Source organism: Xiphias gladius, chromosome 12, assembly GCF_016859285.1.
Source record: "Xiphias gladius isolate SHS-SW01 ecotype Sanya breed wild chromosome 12, ASM1685928v1, whole genome shotgun sequence".
Classification (NCBI taxonomy): domain Eukaryota; kingdom Metazoa; phylum Chordata; class Actinopteri; order Istiophoriformes; family Xiphiidae; genus Xiphias; species Xiphias gladius.
In genome coordinates this window covers 12,798,311-12,817,819 of record NC_053411.1, presented here as the reverse complement: position 1 = coordinate 12,817,819, position 19,509 = coordinate 12,798,311, and the positions used below count along the sequence as shown (strand labels likewise).

At 41.7% G+C, this 19,509-nt stretch overlaps 2 protein-coding genes across 3 annotated transcripts; one reads left to right on the top strand and one right to left on the bottom strand.

Annotated features, from left to right (window-relative positions):
• Window positions 1–540: 540 nt before the first annotated feature.
• Window positions 541–6,872, top strand: oxa1l (OXA1L mitochondrial inner membrane protein). Its single transcript, XM_040141406.1, has 11 exons — window positions 541–714; window positions 1,630–1,764; window positions 2,702–2,833; window positions 2,937–3,237; window positions 3,450–3,593; window positions 3,697–3,782; window positions 3,883–4,047; window positions 4,352–4,456; window positions 4,639–4,801; window positions 4,971–5,051; window positions 6,619–6,872. The coding sequence occupies exons 1-11, from the start codon at window positions 604–606 to the stop codon at window positions 6,738–6,740; spliced, it is 1,545 nt and encodes a 514-aa protein (XP_039997340.1). The 5' UTR covers window positions 541–603; the 3' UTR covers window positions 6,741–6,872.
• A 179-nt stretch (window positions 6,873–7,051) lies between these two features.
• On the bottom strand, window positions 7,052–17,793 carry slc7a7 (solute carrier family 7 member 7). 2 transcript variants are annotated; one of them, XM_040141355.1, is made up of 10 exons: window positions 17,624–17,793; window positions 14,906–15,524; window positions 11,255–11,380; window positions 10,884–11,028; window positions 9,166–9,289; window positions 8,959–9,062; window positions 8,726–8,822; window positions 8,446–8,595; window positions 8,129–8,312; window positions 7,052–7,740 (listed from the first exon to the last, which is right to left on the bottom strand). In XM_040141355.1, exons 2-10 carry the CDS (start codon window positions 15,396–15,398, stop codon window positions 7,667–7,669), a joined length of 1,497 nt encoding a protein of 498 aa, XP_039997289.1. In that variant the 5' UTR covers window positions 15,399–15,524; window positions 17,624–17,793; the 3' UTR covers window positions 7,052–7,666. The 2 variants fall into 2 exon arrangements, with proteins under 2 accessions (XP_039997289.1, XP_039997290.1); XM_040141356.1 differs by lacking the exon at window positions 17,624–17,793 and adding an exon at window positions 16,902–16,947.
• Window positions 17,794–19,509: the final 1,716 nt, after the last annotated feature.

The window sequence follows — 19,509 nt, the reverse complement described above, 5'->3', positions numbered from 1 at the left end:
CTCTTCCAAACAATTTCCTTTTCCTACGTGCGTGTACATAATAGTAATATGTTTATGTTTTTATCTTTTACTTAACTATATATTTATTTTGTTCTATTTTTCACCTACTAGCTTGTACATAATAGTCATATGTTTATATTTATTCTTCTATGTTCGGCTTTGTTGTCCTTGTTTTCGCTGTATCTTCATGTATATCTTTCTAAACACTGTTATTAGTACTGTGTGTACATTGGATAAGGGCTACTAGAAACTGGAATCAAATTCCTTGAATGCACAAAAATACTTGGTCAATAAAGCTGATTCTGATTCTATGGTGGGCCACCAGCAAGAAGCTTAAACTTGCACCAGAATACCAGAGTACTCGAGTAAATGTACTTATTTCACTACAAGTAAATACACTACAAGAGTATTTAGTGTGTTTCTGGATGTCGATGGAAAAAGGCAAATAGAAATTGTATTATATTTGAACAGAATGATACTACACTGCCTACCCCAATAAAGAAAAACAAAAACACACTGACACCTACCATGGGCGAAGTCTGTTGCAAAAAATTGACTCCTCACGCTTTCCGTAGCAGGTCATCTTTTTTCCCCCCTGTCGACATGGCTGCCATCAGGAGCGGGGTGACTCCGGGATGCCTAGCAAGATGTTTCCTGAGACAGGCTGGAAAACCGAGCCGAGGCAGCCATACCCTTTCAGACATCTGGAGCCACGTAGGTCTTCTCTATCGCCGCACGTGTGCTACTTTATTCCTCCCTCTGAGCCAAAGACACAAACGGGGACTTTCTCCGGCTAACTCGCTAGCCGGTTAGCATCCTCGCCGCGTAGTTACGAGTGCATGCCTTCGCTGTGACTTTGACAGTAACAGCCTCTCTGGAAAAGAGGGATGTTTAATGTAACCGTTAAATCGCCAGGCTTTTAAACCAGAACAACATGGGCAGTTTAGCTGGAGGCACTGAAACACGTGCTAAAGGCCACCAGGCGTTTATTATGACATTATTGGAGAGTCGCTGCGTTGTTGCCACAACATTTCTCCTGGAGTAAAGACACTGGGGCTGTCGCCCTGCCACGAGTTTGGCTGTGGCGCGATGGTCGGGATGGTTTTACACCTTAACCAGCGAACTGAAGACGGGTTCAGTCTAAACCTGACCCCGGCTGCTGAGTCCATTATAAAACCCCCGATTGCCACTGGAGGTCACTGCGTCTGAGGTTTTGACTTAAACCTGCCGCAGACTCGGGCCTGTATTCATCACACTGGACAGATGAAAGTAAAAATCACTTCAGTTTTACTCCTACTCACGAACTTAAGAAGAAAAGCCATAAATCAGACTTCTCCACCACATGTGGTTAAACTTAAATGATTAATTGATTACCAAAATATTCTTTTGATCAATTTTCTTTTGATCAATCTCTTCACGGACTGATCTTTTCTACTCTAATCAGATTGAAGTTAGAACGCAGCTGCATTTTAAACCCCTGGAAATCCCAGTTAGGTGAACCCACTGTAAACTTGCCACCAAGCTAGTCAGATGCTATGTGACGCAGCCCCAATATTTGTCATCACGTTGTTGTTTCTTGTGTGAAATGTGCACCCGACCGACACTTTGACCATCTGGTTTTCCAAACAGCGGTTGCTCCAGAGGTCCCATCTGCACACAGTGTTTGAGTGTCGCAGTCCTGCCACCAGGACTCTGCTGGGCCGCAGACCGCACGGGAAGTTCTTCTGGGTGAACACCGCCGCAGTCAGACACAACAGCTCGCAGGTGATTAGGCTTGCGACGGGGCTGCTGTTGTCCGAGAAGTTTCATCGGACGGCAGCTCTGTAGCATCAAAGTCGGGTCATCTTCAGTAGAGCTCAAAGTGGACCTCCTGCAAACATACTGGGGTGTTAAACAAGTTGAAAACTTTACATATAGCCCTGGTAGAGGACTTTTTTTTTAATAGCAGAGAAAAATAAGAATTTTGTACATTCTTAAAATGATTAGATTTGAAAACATTAGCTTGTTTTACTGTCTTGTTTACAGTTATTACTGATGTAAACAAATCTTATACCAGATCAGAAAACATTCATAACTTAGATTTAGTAAAGTGTGTAGTCTCTTTGGTGAAGAACCTGACAATCAATCAATCAATATTGGCAGTAATCAGGTTTTAATACAGTTTTTTGCATTTCAAAGATTTTATCACCCTTTTTATTTACTTTTGATAATAGATAGTGCAATTATATTTTCTTAAAAATACATGGCGGGACCTGTTTTGCCAAAAAGTATATGAATAGGTCCAATTAGATCTGACATATATCTGTTACCTGTTGAACTTCAGGCCATCAAATACCATCCCCAGGATTGGATTATTAAATCCGCAGCATATGTATTTTTATATTGGGATATTGATATGAACTGTAGTAGTAAAGGCTGTCAAGAAAGTGATCAAACTTAAATAATAACAACCAAATATCCGTTTTTGGCCAATCCAGCAAATTAAATAACTGACAAATGAAGACACTTTGACGTGTAGATGTATAAATCCAATCCTGCTGTAAACCAATTGCAGTCCCAACCACAACCAGCACTATGTTATGAGCTGCTGTAGTTCTTCATGGATATTTTATATGGATTTTATGATGACTCTTTGCTGAAAGAGTCAAATTGCTGTTTTAAATTGTTACATTCAAACTTAACTGATATTGATTATTTCCAGATCCCACCTGAGGATGGATCAATGGCAGCTCCAGTGGTGGAAACTCCTGACAGTCCTCCAGTCCTGGAGTCCTCCCCTGTCTCTCTGGCCGCAGACCCCACCCCCATCTTTGCACAACCAATCACTGAACAGGTGGCTGAGACCACATCTGTAATGAAATCACCTGTCTAAGACCTCTACAGGTAGTTACCTTCTAACTCGAATGATGTTATTTCGTTTTCATTGATATTTTCAGATCCCAGTTCAAACCGTTTCCATGGCAGTACCGGTAGCACACAGCTCTGCTCCTCCTCCAGTCTTGGGTTCCTCCCCTGAGCTTGTGTCTGCTGACCCCACCCCTGTTTTAATGCAGCCAGTCATTGAGCAAGTAGCTGACGCTGCACCAACGGCAGCGGGAGTCCTGCAAGCTGCAACTACGGAATCCACTTTAGCAGAGCTGGGATTGGCAGGTCACACACCCGTGGGCCTGATCCAGAACCTGTTAGAGTTCATGCACTTGGATCTCGGTTTGCCCTGGTGGGGGGCCATCGTTGCAGGTAAGCACGGCTCAACAAAAACTTTCAAGCCAGTTTATCACATATCTTGCATTCTGGGAAATTGTCAAGGCAGAGTTGATCAGTATCTGACCGTGATATTTTCCTTGAGTCTCATTTTGAGCAGCACAAACGATCTGTGTTCAATTTCCCGTGTCCTTTTTCATTCTCTTCTTCCTCTTTGTTGTTTCTATAATTCTTTCGCTCTCGTATAGGCACGGTACTGGCTCGTTTGGCTGTGTTTCCAGTCATTGTGAAGGGCCAGAGAGAGGCAGCCAAGCTGAACAATGTGCTGCCTGAGATGACCAAACTCACCAACAGGATGACCGAGGCCAAACAGAGTGGAAACAAATTTGAATGTAAATTTTCTTTCCTCTCTCAACTGATCTCATCCTTTCAGTCACAAAACAGATGTGTGTGTGGTCTGATCAACTTATCATGGCTGTTGTTTTTATGCCGTAGTTGCCAAAGCCTACACTGACCTGAACTTGTTCCAGAAGAAACATGATGTGAATCCTCTCCGTGGCTTCCTGGTTCCTTTGGTGCAGGTCAGTTTATCTCCTTTATATTTTACTGAGATGAGACACTTTAAAAATACCTTGTACTATTTTTGGTCATTTAAAAATGATGAATCTCAATTTTCCTCAGGCACCAATCTTCGTCTCCTTCTTCATCGCACTGAGGAAGATGGCGTATCTGCCTGTCCCCAGCATGCAGACGGGAGGTATGCTCTGGTTTCCAGACCTTACGGCAGCAGATCCTTTTTATATTCTACCTTTAGCCGTGACTGGAACCATGTTCTTCATCCTGGAGGTGAGGCAGCTTTTACTCAACTTGTCAGAAAGAAAGAAAGAACCCTCCTAATCTGTATTTTTTTTGCAGTGCTCTGATGCCAAAAGATTATGACACCTTTTTTTTTTTTTCTTTATCAGTATCATGCAGGCCAGAATAAAGAATCAGCATGAGCCTTATATTATGGGAATAATAGGACTTCCATTGGACTGACAGAGCTCGCACTAGGTGTTTTTATGATCTTGTTATAAACTCTTGAATGTAAATGTGCTTTTCCTTAATAATCACCACATTTGCTTTTTTTTTTTCCTTTTTCCTCTTTCAGTTGGGTGCAGAATCTGGTATTGACAACCCCAATCTGAGAGCTATGAAGACTGTGTTCAGGATCATGCCCCTCGTCATCCTACCCCTCACTATCAACTTCCCCACGGTCAGTCTGTCATTGACTCGTATCAGTATTTATTATTTTTCTACAGGTTCAGCCTCATCTCACATCATACCAAAAGGGCGCCTCGGTACCTGTAAACACATCTTAAGCATTTTAACCGCTCTGCTGCTGCAGATTCTGTACATTCATTTTCTAAAACAAATTTCTTCTCAAACTAACTTCAGGCGGTGTTTACCTATTGGCTGACCTCTAACTGCTTCTCCTTGGGCCAAGTCGCCCTGCTCAGACACCCTTTGGTCAGAGAGAGGCTGAGGATCCCGGATAGGATCAAACACCCAGACTCTGCTCTGCCCCAAAATGACGGCTTCTTCGCAAGCATGAAGAAGGGTTGGTATTATAAACATAAAACTAAAACATCAGGACATTTGGTGGATTGATTTTTCATAGTAATATTAAACAGTAAAGACATTAATTGTTTGATTCACATTAAAAAAAAATTGCAACAATGATTATTTCTGTCTGTCTGCACATGTTGTAAATCTGTGTGGGTTTCCAGGCTGGAAGAACGCTCAGCTGGCCCAGCAGCTGGAAGAGAGGGAAAGGAGGATCAAAAATCATCTGGACCTCGCTGCTAAAGGTCAGTCCTCCCACTACCTCAGCAGCTTTACACCTTTGTTTGGTTTTATCTTAGCAATGTTTTACTGCTGAAGAAAGTTCTGGCTGGAGTTGTTTCTAAATGAGATTAAAGGACAAAAAGGGAGAAAATGGAAGGGAGGAAAAGAATATATTGGCATGTGGCACTATATAAATGTCATGGTTGAATAAAATGACCATAATATATGACATTAGCTCATTAATTCTGTAAAAAGTACACAACAATTTCCTGACCCTAAAAATTTGAGGAAAAAAACAAAAGTCTTACAAAACGAACTTTTTGGAATTTCAAAACTACATGTCCAATTTGTTGTTTTTTACAAAACACTTTAAAGTTTATCCAAAACTGAATGAATGTAAAGACACTGGCAACTATTTTTAACAAACTAATATGCAGTAAAGAAATAAGATTTCTCTAGGGTATAAAGGATAACACATCCCTTGTGATGACTTGATGTGTAAATGGAGAACAGCTGCTCCCCCTTGTGGCTTTAGCTAGGTAGCGCCGTAATGACACTTGTAAAAACTGGGCGAGGACTTTATTGCGAGTGTTTTCTGTTTTTGCTGTTTAGCCCTTTGCACTGGAATGAGAGCAAATAAATGGTAAATTAAAAGTTATAATCAAATACCTGCCTCTGAAAATACATGTGTTTCACCAAACAGTTACATGAGACCACCACACTTAAAAGAATGGTTCTCGCTGGATACTCGCTTTGTTAATGGATAAGTTAAGGTGTGATTAAACAGACACTGAGACAGACATACATTTTGGATTCTGCTGCTGCTACAGTCTCGGTTCAGTGTTTCAGATTTACAGACTTCAAGGTGTGCTGCTGTTGAGTCGACAGGGCCTTAACGTTATCTGACTGCAAAATAAGCAAATGATAAACTCTGACTCTGATATGAGTGTTTGGAGAAATACATAAACACCCTTATCAAGTCGTAATCCTCATTATACAGAGTGGGGTTTTTTGTTTGTTTTTTTTTGTTTTCTGAATTCACAGCAACCGCACTCAGTGAGTTTCTTACTATTGTTGTTTTTTCATTGCATTTTCATACAAGTACTGTAGTTATTAGTCGATTAATCGATCCCGATGTTAAGTAATGATTTAGCAGCATCTCAAATGTGAATATTTTTCTTATATATTTCTAAACTAAATATCGCTTTTGCACTGTCTTTGGCCTTTTTATAGACCAAACAATGAATCAGTTATTTCAGAAGATAATTTGCGCATTAATCGATGGTGAAAATAATCATTAGTTGCAGCCTTACATCAGGCAAAAATGTTTTATGTACTATTTTCTGTGTATTTATTATCTGCAAATAGACAATTGGGGAGATCAGACATTGACACACCACCGGTGTTTATAAAAAGTACCTGCACATCCTGAAGGTGGAGCTGTTGGCATGGTTAAGTCTCTGCTGCCTTTTAACAACTCCTTGTGTACCAAAACTATGGATGTGCTTATGACAAACACCGTAAAACATGTATTTCCCTCAGCCTTTTGTTTCTGAATTACTGAGTCTTTCTGTCCATTTTTCTCCACAGGTCCACTGAGGCAGACTTTTACCCACAATCCTCTCCAGCAGACCCCTCCCATGGCCGCAAAATCAGCTAAAGACAAGCAAGCTCATGGCAAAGAAAAGCCATGGAAGGACACTATTGGATAAATCTGACTTGCTCATAGCTTGATAGTATTATGATTTATGTACATATTTATGGATGAAAGCGTGGAAAGGTTTGGGGAAGGGTTATGACAATGTATATTATTCTAATTAAAATGTAAAATCTGCCTCAAAACAGCCACTTTGTCGTGTACATTTTCTTTGTATTTGAGTAAACGATACATGAGGAATGACAGGAAGTCATTTATGTTGTACACAAGTAATTTTATTATAAATACGTGTTTGTAGCTCAACTGTTTCAAACGTACATTCACAGCCCAAACATCAAACAGCATGTTTGAATCAGACACAATTAGTTACACTGTGTAAAAATAGCCCTTTACTCCACTACACCTCACAGATGACAGTATAAAACTTTATATGGACTTTTTCCTCCACAGTAAACGTGGAGTTGCGTACTCCGATCTCTTTTACTGTTCCTTTTTCTTTTTGCAAATGACGATAATACCAGGGCTGTGTCTGTGGTCAGCAGTGCTTTCAGTTTCAAGGATGTTCTCCTGTCCACTTAAACAATTTAACCATATTAATTTGCCACTTTCCAGAATGATCAAAAGACTATTACATGCATATAATTTCACACAAAACACTTGTCTTGACATATCAATTAAATAATTCTCTACTGTTCTGTAATAGAAACAGGAGTTGATTTCTTCAGGAGTGCATTAAAATGTTCTCTCTGAAGTCACAGTCAGCTAGAGTGAAGTCTTGCCATCAAGAACCCAGGCGCCAACATACATTAACATTATCACCCGGTGATGATTGACAGGTCAGAGAGCCGGGTCCAGCTCAAGCCCAAGAGTTCGTCCATCGAGGCCCGTGTGGTGGCAGCGAGTGGCCGAGAAGAGTTCAGGTTGAGCCTCTTATGTTTGTGCGTCGTCAGTGTCCGGCAGGGTGTTAAAAACCAAACCTCTCTACTCTGCCTTGTCATTATCCATTTCAGTCACAACAGAGTAGCACACCTTCTGGATGAGCACGCCACATTTAGCTGAAAGAGTCGAAAACAGGAGATAGGTTAGAGCAACCTGTGCACCTGTTGTTTACATCAATAAAACGACACCTCCGGCCAAATAATATACAATAACTATGTAGAGTAAAATAAAGATTGAGAAAAAGGACTAAAATACGACTATTATCTCTAATATGTGCTGATTGTATCCAGTAATGTACTGTACATTAGTAGTACAAATCAAGTAAATAATAGTACAGTACAATAAGGTGCAAGATTGCCCTTGGATAATAATGCAAAAATAACTCTCCACAGAATGTATCCAAAAGCAAAAGTCTGTTCTTTAAGAGTTAAGAGGCAGCACAATACATAGAAAGGATATTGTGGCAATAACAGTAACGACGAGAAAATCCTGCAGGTCTCTTACCAATGAAGCGCCGTAGAGACAGTGGCCTCTTACTGGCTGGAGTGTAGCAGCACAGGAAGTAAACGGGCACCCCTGAGAGGGCGATGCCGATGCCGATCAGGGAGTTGATGGTGTCGCTGTAGAGCGGCACGACCACCAGGAAAATGGTGAGGAGACAGAAAATGATGGGGTAGAAGAGACTGAGCTGTGGGAGGAAGGGAGATGAAAGAGGGTGAGATGACGAATCACCACAGCTAAAGCGAGTACTCCACCGCTACCTTTATAACACTTTTGAGCATCTGCACCAGTTACTGCAGTAAGATATTAAACTGAGTTACCTTTAGGGGTCTCTTTCTGTCCGGCTGCTTCCAGCGCAGATACAGTTGCCCCAAAATGGACAGACCCACAAAGAACCAGTAGCTGAAGCTGTAGTAGTTTATCAACCTGAAGACGTCTTCTACACACAGGTATATCAAAGCCATGACGCCCTGCAGAGACATACAAGAAACACCGTGAGAAAGACTAAGAAATGTTGGAATGAATGGAACGACAGAATCCTTGGCAGCTAAATTAACATTAAGATAACAGAAAATAGAAGGATGTTAAGGGCTGACTAACGTTGAAGAGCAGGGCAGGGATGGGAGTGTAGCGTTGGACATGGATCATGCACAGGCAGTCGGGCAGGTGGCCCTCTCTGGAGCCCACGAAGAAAAGCCTTTAAAGACACAGAAATATCCACCGGGGAGTGGTGATGAGTGATGTTGATGGACTCAAGTGACAATGAGTAGGGGTTCTGATAACACAGGGCCCAAAATATTAAAATGTCATCCCGAAAAGGCAGAATTGCTCACCTGGAGGAGGCCAGGATGGAGGCGTTGAGTCCTCCAAAGCAGGAAAGAGCCACAGCGAAGGGAATAGTCCAGTTCATCACGCCAAACACCTGGTCTGCAAATGTCTAGAGAGAAAAGACAGAGGAATGTTAAACAAAAGCTGCATTTGACGAGTATAAAGCTAAAGTAAGATGATATATATATATATCAGTGATTAGAGGAACTTACCACAGCTACAGCATCACTGTCTAAGATTGCATTGATGGGGAGGATGGTGTAGTAAGCAACGTTGGTCAGAATGTAGATCACAGTCACTATGGGCATGGAAATAGCAATAGCCAGTGGCAGGTTCCTGTAATTCACACAAAGAAACAGCAGAGGGAAGCAAAACAAATGAGATACGGAGGCTGGGTCTTAAATAGGAGAGCGCTGGAGTGATGAAGCAGTTCCATCAGGTGTCTCCTGGTCAAGAGCCGATCGACCCCGTGGTTGAGAGAAGGATGGGGATTGGGAAAAGGTGGGGGCATTGGTCACTTAATCTGCCTGAGAATTTGGGAGAGAATGTGATCCAATCACATGTGCAGTCTTGCTTCATTTGATCAGTGTTTGGCTGTGTGAATCACAGCAAAAAGCTCAAACACACACACACACACACGCATACTTTCAATGTGGTTTCCTAAAGAAACATCACAACAAACCCTTTCACAGTTTTATTTTCCTTGCTCTTCATCTCTCTGTATTGTTTACTACTCAACAGGTTATTTCTTATTGATTGACATTTCAGACGGATGATGCAACAGGTGTTGATCAAGTCACAGGAGAGCCTGCCAACTTTATATTCCTTTATAATGCACTGGGAAGACAGAATTTTCTTTGGCTTTATAGGAATAATCTCATGAGATAAACTGTAACAAGTATAGGAAAAGGATAATGTTCATAGATCCACTAATAGATTGTAGAAATTTTTTTTTTTTTTTTTTTTTTACACTGTTTAACTTTTATTAAAATCGCTGCATATTCACAAATGTGAAGCAAACTGTAAAAGGGAGTGTGAGGGATATACCGACATGAGGCAATACTCAGTTACGAAAGCTTGAGATAATAATCAAGATGTGAGCTACTGATGAGTCTCATTCCAAGTCAATATTTCCCATAGACTTCGACTCATCGATGTCTATGGGAAATAAATGATCGGAAGAGGAGATCTGACTTAGGGCAGTGTTTCTCTTGTTTCCAAAGTTTTGCCCTGCAACACTGTGAGTGGATAAGACATGAATTTGGAAAATGTAGTATTGATTAATGGCTCGCTTCATGATTAGTCTGCGTTGATAAGTTTGTTTTATGGAGTGCTTAACATTTTAGTTATGCTAGCGGCGTGGGTTTTGCGGATGACAATGGCAGTGTGTCGGCCGGTCCACCACTTTGGTCCAGACTAAAATATCTCAACAACTATTGGATGGATTCCCATGAAATTTTGTTCAGGCATTTCATGATCCACAGCGGACGAATCCCACTGACTGTGGTGATCCCCAGACATTTCATCTGGCGCCATTATTGGTTCAAAATTTCAATTTGTCCAGTACTTTGGTTTATGACCAAATACCCACAAAACGAATGAAATTCCCAACAGCCTAAGCTGTGCAATTTCTTTTTATCGCTAACAGGCAAATGCTAGCATGGTCAAAATTATACACCTTAAACATCAGTGTATTAACATTCTCATTATGAGCATGTTAGCATGCTGATGTTAGAATTTAGCTCGAAGCTGTACACTCGGCTGTAGAGTCTTGTTCTGCATTTGTTGAGGACCAGCTCTCCGTGTTGACAGGAACCAGTAGAGCCATTCAGAACGGTTACATCGGTACTAAAAGAAGAGGCAGTTCTGGCCTCAAACAAATGCCGTCCGCCCAATATGTCCCATTAACTTTATCTCATGGCCTCCTCACCTCTCTGGGTTTTTGATCTCCTCTGTGACAAAGTTGAGGGTGTCCCATCCAGAGTATGAGAACAGAGCCGAGTACAGAGCCAGCGCAATGTGCCCTGGGTCCTGAGATGAGCCATCGAAAAGGCCCTCGAAATTCTGAGTGTGACCTGGAAAATACCAAAACAATTATTTAAATATTATTAAGTTACTTAGTAAATTACTCCATACATTAATAATCAGTACCTAAAGTTTATCATTGAAAATTTTTAAGCCAACAGCAGGTGTCATCTATGTCTCCCTGTTGTTGCCATTTAAACTTTTGCTTTAGTAATATTAAAATTTTAGGATATCGTGGAGGATTTAAAAGATAAGAGTCAGTGATAGAGTCAGCACCTTGTCCGATCTTCACCAGGCCAGTGATGATGACAGCAATGAGAGCAATGACTTTGGCATAGGTAAAGAAGTCCTGGACCCTGGTGCCCCACTTCACGTAGGCACAATTCACAAAGGTCAGCAAACCTGAGGGAAAAGAGCCACAGAATGATCGTAAGTTTCGATGTATTACTCATACATACAGAGAGAGAGAGACACAAACTGTCGCTCCGTAAACTGAGTGTGTGCCAGCATGTTTCCTTGTGAGAGTACGGCTGATTTAAGGAAACGCAGCTGCTGACTCAAGCAGACTGGCCTGTTGTTTTTCAGATGAGGAAACAGCTGAGTGCAGCACATACAACCTCTCTCTCACACGCACGCGCGCACGCGCACACGCACACACACACACACACACACACACACACAGAAAGAGAGAGAGAGACCCTCACACACACACAGGTACAGTTATTCAAGTGACACTAACTTTAAAAGCCATAAACAAGAGTTGTGAAACCACCACTGATCTGATGGCCTTGTATATTGTGGTGATTGTGGTAAGTTGTGACCATTTCCACTTACTGACCCCACAGCCCGAACAACTGATAGGAAAGAGGTCTCAGCGGCTCCTTTTTCATTTATTGCCCTCCTTCACTTTGAGCGGAATTGATGTTCTCGGAAAACATGTTTTTGTGCTTCTCCCTGCGACTTATCTGTCTCTGGCCTCTTAGCAGCACATGATCCCTCCTTTGCTCATAAATGTGGAAATAGTAGATCACGGGATGTCTGGTCATTTTAAATTATCCAGTTGTTAAGAAGCAACAGTGAGCTTTATACACGCTTCACTTTTTTTTAATCATATTTTGATTTATTTCTCTTATTTCTGTTTTAAAAAAACTCCTTGAGATCAAAGTATTTACTGTTGTGTAAATCATTCTCCTGACTCTACAAGTCTTGTAAATTCTCCTTCAAACAAACTGAGTGGACATACTATACTTATAGAGCCAAGCTCATAGCGCTGCTGCTCGCAGACTACGCTTATCACGCCACACTGACCTCCACATTACCCAGATGTTTAAATAAGAGACCCAAACGGGATTACATCACTGCCCTCTCCTCAACATCCAGCACCGAAATGCCTCAATCCGCAGTAAAGGGAGGCGAATCATAACACTATCATCTTCCACCACATTGACAGGTCGAGGATCATAACAAGTCCGTTCCCAACAGGACGCCCAGTCAAACACAACAACACACGATGCCTCAGACGGAGGTGACCGGCGATGAGCGATGGAGGGGGAGACTCTGCCACACGGAGGTAGAGGCGTGGTGTGTTGACAGTGAAAGGTTAGAAGGGTGGGAGGTGCGAGATCGGGTTTGGGAGGCTGGCTGACTGGTAGCAGAGGTCAAATACGGTCCAGATGTGAGGTGAAATGGAGCTCTTTAAAAACTCATTCACTTGTTCAGTGACCGTGAACACACGTGCTAACGCGTATCCACGACTCTCGATGTCAGCTGCTAAAAAGCATCCAATTGCCATGTAATTGAGAGAGTGAATGATGAGAGTCCCTCTTGATTCTGTGTACCAATTACGTTTTCTTACTGCTGTTGTATACAAATTTTCATTTCTCTTAAGACTTTTTGTGAAGGTTTAAGGTTTTCATTCTGTCTCATGACTTGGAAACACGGGAAGCAAAACTTTCACTGACTTTCCCACTTCATTATTCAACTAAAAATAAAAAGAAAATATGGTTTTCTGAATATATGATGGTCACCTGCAGTACCCATGTTAGATGGGGAGCAAGACGGTCAAGTCTCAGATTCATGGAAGCCCATTCCCGCCAAGAAAAGAAAAAAAACAATACATTAAAAGTTTGACTAATAAAATTTAAAAGTACTCAAGGTACTACATACAGATTTTTACCTACTATTCAAATGTATGAGATAATAAGTAAGTAAAAATCTTGAACTACCATTTAAAAGTATGAAATAATAATTTTAAAAAGTTGACTTATTATTTTGTTATTATTTATTATTTTGACTTAAAGCATTTCTTCTAAGTTACAATTCTGACATATTAAGTTGAAATTTAAAGTTACTACATCATAATTATGCAATTACTGAGTCAAGATTTTTACTTCCTTTTATAAGGAGTTTTTGTGACTTTCTAATAATGAGATACAAAGTCATTTTTCATAATTATGAGATACTACACTATTAGATACTAAGCCAAAGGTTTGACTTATTAAGACAAAATGATTAGATCACAAGTAAATTATGAGATATTAAAGTAAAAATAATTACCTAAGTTAGATTTTTTAACTATTATCTAATAAATTTGATTATAGTTTGAAACTTTGACTTATTGTCTCATAATTTTGATTTAGTAAGTGAATGATTTAAAAGTTTGAAAGTTTGGAAAGTTTTAAATTGTAGTTTGACTTAGTATTTTCATTTTTATCATGCAAACATTTTCATCACTTTTTTATTCTTTTCTTGGCATAAGTGGGCTTCTGTAGAAATTGGCCCGTCTGTTAAAGCTTTCCGGTGAGAAGTTCTCCTTAGAATTAAGAAACTAAATTGGATGTAAAAGTGAACTTTTAAAAAATTATAGCATAACCTAAATCGTTTTCTAATTTCAACTAAATTAGAATAAAATTGGAGTACAGACTGACTACAGTTTCCTAGTTGCAGTCCCAGAGAGCACAAGTTTTTCGATGAGACATTCACTGACAGGAAGTGGGTTTAAGTTTGTTTTTCAACTTCACTCCTGTGCTGAGCTGTCAGTCTACTATTAGCCTCTCAGGTCAGAGTCTCCGTGCATCAAGGACTTTATCTCACAGCTATCAGCACTCACGGCTCTCTTCTGAGCACTGCTTATCGGTGCGTGGCACAAGTGTGTATGTGCTTGTTTTTAAGTGTGTGTGCAAGCATGTCTTTCAGGTTGGTGGGTGGATGAATGAGCAATATTTATTAGAAAACGACCGCAATATGTCTATTGTTTATCTTGAAAATCAGGGCTTTTCTGTGAGGCATTGCCTTAAGAAGCTCTCTGTCTGCCTTTGGCTTCTTGTCTCAGTGTCTGGTTGCCTGAGTGCTGGTATTTCTTTGCCTCCGGAGCTGTGCTCGGTTGCCTCGGTGAGCAGTCTTGCCAGTTTGGTTAATTCAGTTTGTCAGCTTAGCTCTTTGTCCGTGCCTTTGTGTTCTATTTACCTCAGCAATTTGGGTCGCATCCACACAGAAAGGCTACTTCTACATTTATGAAGAGTTTCTTGCTGTTCACAGATCCAAAAAAAAGCTCCGGGTAAAGTCTGGGATTTCTAAACCATTGCGCTGAGAGTTAAATGGGTCTCTCTTCCTAAATTTTTGGGCTGCCCAGTTCCTCTTTCATCTGATATCCGCGAGTCTTTGTGCTGCAGACTTGCTGACTTCAGCTATGGTTTCACCATTTTTCACTTGTGTAGTCTCTAAAGCTCACGTGCTTTGTCTAAGATGTGAAACCAACAGTGACTATGACAGACATCATCACGGACTCTACATGCCACTTACTCACCTATTCACTGTCTCATCCATCTGTCTTTTCTCTCTCATTCTGTCACGCATGTCACACACAAGCAAGCGATACAAATTCGCACACAAGAGATACACATTCACACGCTCCAGATGTGTACTTACATATACAGGCAGCAGCCAGCAGCCTGTTGGCCAAATACGGAGCTATGCAGGTGGGGAAAACGGGCTGCACCATGTAGTTGGAGAACGTGATGGCTATGATGGCCTGGCTTGTCGGCTCGATGATCAGGAGCGACGTCCACAGGCGGATGAAGGCCAGGAAACCCCCGAAGGCCTCCAGGATGTACGCGTAGGAGGCCCCCGACTTGGTGATGGTGGTCCCCAGCTCGGCGTAGCACAGGGCCCCGAACACAGAGAAGATCCCACCAACGGTCCACACCACCAGAGAGAGACCGTAGGAGGCGCTGTGGATGAGGACGCCCTTGGGTGAGACGAAGATCCCCGAGCCGATCATGTTGCCCACAATCAGGCACACCCCGTTCAGGAGGGAGATCTCTTTCTTCAGCTTCATGGACTCTTGAGAGCCTTCAGACTTCACAGATGGAGGGCCGCCATTACTCGCCTCTTGTGTTGGAGCAGCGGTGTAGGATGCCATTGTTTGTGTTTTGATGGTTTATTTATCAACTGGAAAAGTGTGGAGCTGTTTTCTGTACAAGATTTCAGCCACAAACGAAGAGTTTTTCACCGGTTCCCTCAGTTATCTGGGATCATCTCCTGCCATCTGCGGAGGCCAAACAAGGTCATATCAGTGATGCTGTTCCCATGGAGACTGATTCGTCGAAGCAAACATACAGCAAATACTTGTGTTGTTTCAATTCTGTCCAAATCTAGTCAAACAAAAACATATTTACATGCCACAAGCGCTAATGTAGGGACAAATGTGCAAAAAAACATAATATGACACTCGTGTGGACACTGTCGGATTTGAGAGCAGTTCTGCGGATCAGGGAGCCATTAGGCTGCACAGCAAATGGCCTTTTAAGGTTGAGTGTATTGACAGAGAGAGAGGGAACGGAGCAAACACGCCACATGCCTAAAAATGCGAGTTCTTCGTTAGTAACCACAAGCTAAGGAAGAACTACTGACCGAGACACACATTCTGACTCATAGTCAGCCACCAATCCACCTACACACGCTAATCAACACACACACACACACACACACACACACACATATGCAGCGTTTGAGCGTGTCAGCATAGTGGCTGGTCACGTGTTTTCCAAAGTTCATTATCCTCCACATGTAAGGAGTTTGACGATGCGACAGACACAGCAAATGAGTCAATATCACTCAGCATTATTAGGCTCCAACTTGCCACAATCTAAAGTACAAACATGTATAAAATTACATTTTAAACCGCTTAAATTTAATTAACCGTAATGAGGTTTTGAATGAGAAAGAGTGCTTTGTCAAAGCCAAGTTTATAGTGATATTACATGGGGCTTTTCAACAGATATTACAAATCTGCTGAACTGAAAGGTGTGTTTCCCTCAAAAAAACTAATTTTTGGGTGATTTACAGCTGAAAACACGTTTAGGGATCCAGAATATGTTTGAAAAAAAGTGCCAGTTTGGATATGACTGTTGTTTCAAGGTGATTTCAAAGACTGTGAGTTTTTTCTGACCTTTTTGCTATTTTGACATAAAAAAAAAGAAAACTTTTCAACCAAATATATCAAAGTTTTAACCCAGGTGACTTTTCACTTTCAAATCACTCCTCAATCAATCCTGAAGCCCTTCTTGATGAGCCAAGCCAGACATGAGATTGGCCAAACAACTGAGAACAGTGACTTAGATTGTAGAAAAATAAAGCTTAAAAACACAGAAATACCAAAGACAGATTTAGATAGGAAGAACAAGGAGATGTTTAGAAGTAAATATTGACCCCAAGATGGTAAACAGATGTGAATAAGTAATTTAGTGTGAGAGATATAGGAGAGAGTCAGGTAGAGAGAGGCTCGTCAAAGTATGTGAGATAACCTGATATCAACATGCACAAGAAAATACTTTACTGTCGATTTAAGAATTCAGACTGGAGACACATATGAAGGTGTGAAGATTGTAAGAAGAAGGTAAGAGTGGCTGAGAAGTTCAGATACCTTGGGGCGGCAGCAGCAGCAGATCAGCAGCACGTGGGTTCATGAGACTACAGAGGTGCAAAGGAGAAGGACAGTAGATTGAGTGTCCCTGCGTGTGATCAAACGCTTGCCGGAGACACTGAGAGGCGAGGCTCGCAAAGAGAGTGCAAGGTCCAAAAGCTGCTGATAAGTAGTCCGTCATGAGTAACTCAAGGTTACATCCTGGATCCAGAAAGTCCTCTCTAATCAAGAGTATCGTGTTAGTGAAATGATTTGGCTCGTTCTGTTGTTTTTAATTGATCAATAAAGCACCGATCAGGGAATCTAACTTTTTTTATGATCGTGAGGATTCTGTTTCTTTTATGGGAGTTTGAATCAGATCTGGAAAGGTGACACTGAGATATCAGAGGAGGAATCACCTGGTTGCAGGATGTCCAGCTCCTGCCTAAACCTTACCCCGAAAAGAGGGCATTCTGAGTCACTTCTTCCTCCTAAAATGACAATGAGGCTACATCTAAAAGACCTCAGACCACTCACTTGAGTTGATTTCAAGGATGCAGTTTTGCTAAAAGACACCCAGATACACGTGGAATGACATTTCAGGTTAATAAGTGTTATATGGGCTTGAGCCTGAGTTGTAAACTAGGCTGCGGCTGTCTGCTCTCTCCTGCGACTGGTTCGCCCACACGAATCACCTGGAAAAGCAGTGGGTAGACAAGAGTAGTGCGCAAGCGGCTGCTCACCTTCTCCAGGCGCGTCCCGGCTCCTTTTGGGTCCCCTTGGGTCCCCCTTGGGTGTCTTCACTGATCACAAACCCCCCCCCCCCCAATCAAACTGTGATTTCAACCGATTTATTCAGCTCTTCTCTCCCCCTCGCCCTCTCATCGTTCTTTCTCCCCGTCTCCCTCTGCACTGAGCCTCTTCGTGCGTCTCTCCCCCCCCACCCACCTCTGCCGTTTCCTCTTTGTTTTAAGGTCCAGATCCGTGTGCCACCCCTGCGGTCCTTTCGCCGCGCTGCCCGTGGCTTTTATGCACTTGTGGTTTTCCCGACGCTTAACTGCCGAGGAAGCGAGTCGGGCGTGGGGAGGAGGGTCGGGGTTCGGGCTTTAAAGCCTCGCGTAGTGTCACCTGAGTGGGTTTTTTCCGCCGCGGAGGTGTTGGCTGTAATTACATCATCGAACAGGTGTTACCGTCCACGACAGAAGAACGGCGCTGAAGAAAAAGACAAATAACCGCAAGACAAGGATTGTGGGGACATTGTCATGCAAACTCAACCTGAGCTGATTTCGTAAACCCACTGTTAGGTGCGGAAGACACGATGTCGGTCCATCTTTTTTTGTTGGTTTGTTTGTGTTTTAAAGGGATCCTCCACTGGTGTGGTGGTGGCCTGCGTTTATGAATCTCTCCAAAATCTCTCTGGGGAACCGGGAAGTGGTCGGGACTCGATTTCAAAAGCACAATCTGTCTCTACACACCAGGAAAACATTTCTAAGGCAACCAAATTACAGCCACTGTAATACTACTAATAATATGGATGAAGTCAAATTAAATACAGACATAAACAGGGGGGGGGGGGGTCATCTCATATTCCTTGTTTCTGTGCAGGACAGAAATTAATACACTGATAATTATGTCCGTTTGTAATATAAAATGGTTACGTATGTGTTGTCAAATACTTTTGCTTGTCTATTGGATGATAAAACTGTGGGCCATGGCTCCCTCGTGTGGATTGTATACCGAGGGACGTGGACTTACCAGTGTGTCCCTAACTGGTTTACAGTGATCTGAATATGAAGCCTTTAGAAATATAAACGTCAAGGGGGGTGTCGTGTAACATCCCCTTGGCATCCCACCAAGATCAAGATCTACTTTACAGGAGAGACCTGGGGATGGATTCACGCAAGACCCTTTCAGTCACACAGGGCAGTCATTAATCACACACAGACACACTGATTAAAGCGCTGGCAATTGTTTTTTAAAAATATCAGAAAGTATAACTTTAAATTTAAAGTCCCTCAGAGGAAATGTCACTCTTCGCTTAGATATTTGTGTAGTGTCCTTTTAAAATGTATAAGAGTATAATGCAGAACGTCCAGTCTCTGAAGGGACTGTTATCTACTCTCAATTTCCTCATGCTGGTAGATGAATTACTTGAAGTTTGTACTACACTTGTACAGGATGTGCAATAAATCCTGTTTTGTCTACAAATGCCAGTCTCCTCACTGGTTTATACCACTAATGGACTGGACGATTGTGAGAGTCATTAAAAAAAAACTTACAACAAAGGTTTTGAAAAAGCTCCTGAAACAAGATGTCGAATATCGGTGACACTTTATTTTAGGCCCCCCTATTTAGCATTTCTAAGCAGTATACAAACAGTTAATAAATAATTTATAAAACACTATAATGTAAGGAATTAGCACTTATAACATCTCCTATGCAGACACACAGTATTATTATCAATGTGTTTTATTATACTGTCATTGTCATTCACTATCTGTTTATACACCGGACTCCATTTATGGTTTGGCCACAGGAGGAGTTATAGATGTAGACCAATACATTCATGAACACTTCCAACAACTACATTATAGTTTGTTATAAACCATTTATGAAATGTTTAAATTGT

What these genes read in the sequence shown, in the direction of transcription:
- oxa1l (XM_040141406.1), top strand. Translation starts at nt 604, where the DNA reads ATGGCTGCCATCAGGAGCGGGGTGACTCCGGGATGCCTAGCAAGATGT. An exon ending in GTGGGGGGCCATCGTTGCAG is followed by an intron (nt 3,238 to 3,449) that starts GTAAGCACGGCT and finishes GCTCTCGTATAG; the next exon opens with GCACGGTACTGGCTCGTTTG. An exon ending in TCCTGGTTCCTTTGGTGCAG is followed by an intron (nt 3,783 to 3,882) that starts GTCAGTTTATCT and finishes AATTTTCCTCAG; the next exon opens with GCACCAATCTTCGTCTCCTT.
- slc7a7 (XM_040141355.1), bottom strand. Translation starts at nt 15,398, where the DNA reads ATGGCATCCTACACCGCTGCTCCAACACAAGAGGCGAGTAATGGCGGC. An exon ending in GCTGGCTGCTGCCTGTATAT is followed by an intron (nt 11,381 to 14,905) that starts GTAAGTACACAT and finishes CTTTTCCCTCAG; the next exon opens with GTTTGCTGACCTTTGTGAAT. An exon ending in GTCTCTACGGCGCTTCATTG is followed by an intron (nt 7,741 to 8,128) that starts GTAAGAGACCTG and finishes CGACTCTTTCAG; the next exon opens with CTAAATGTGGCGTGCTCATC.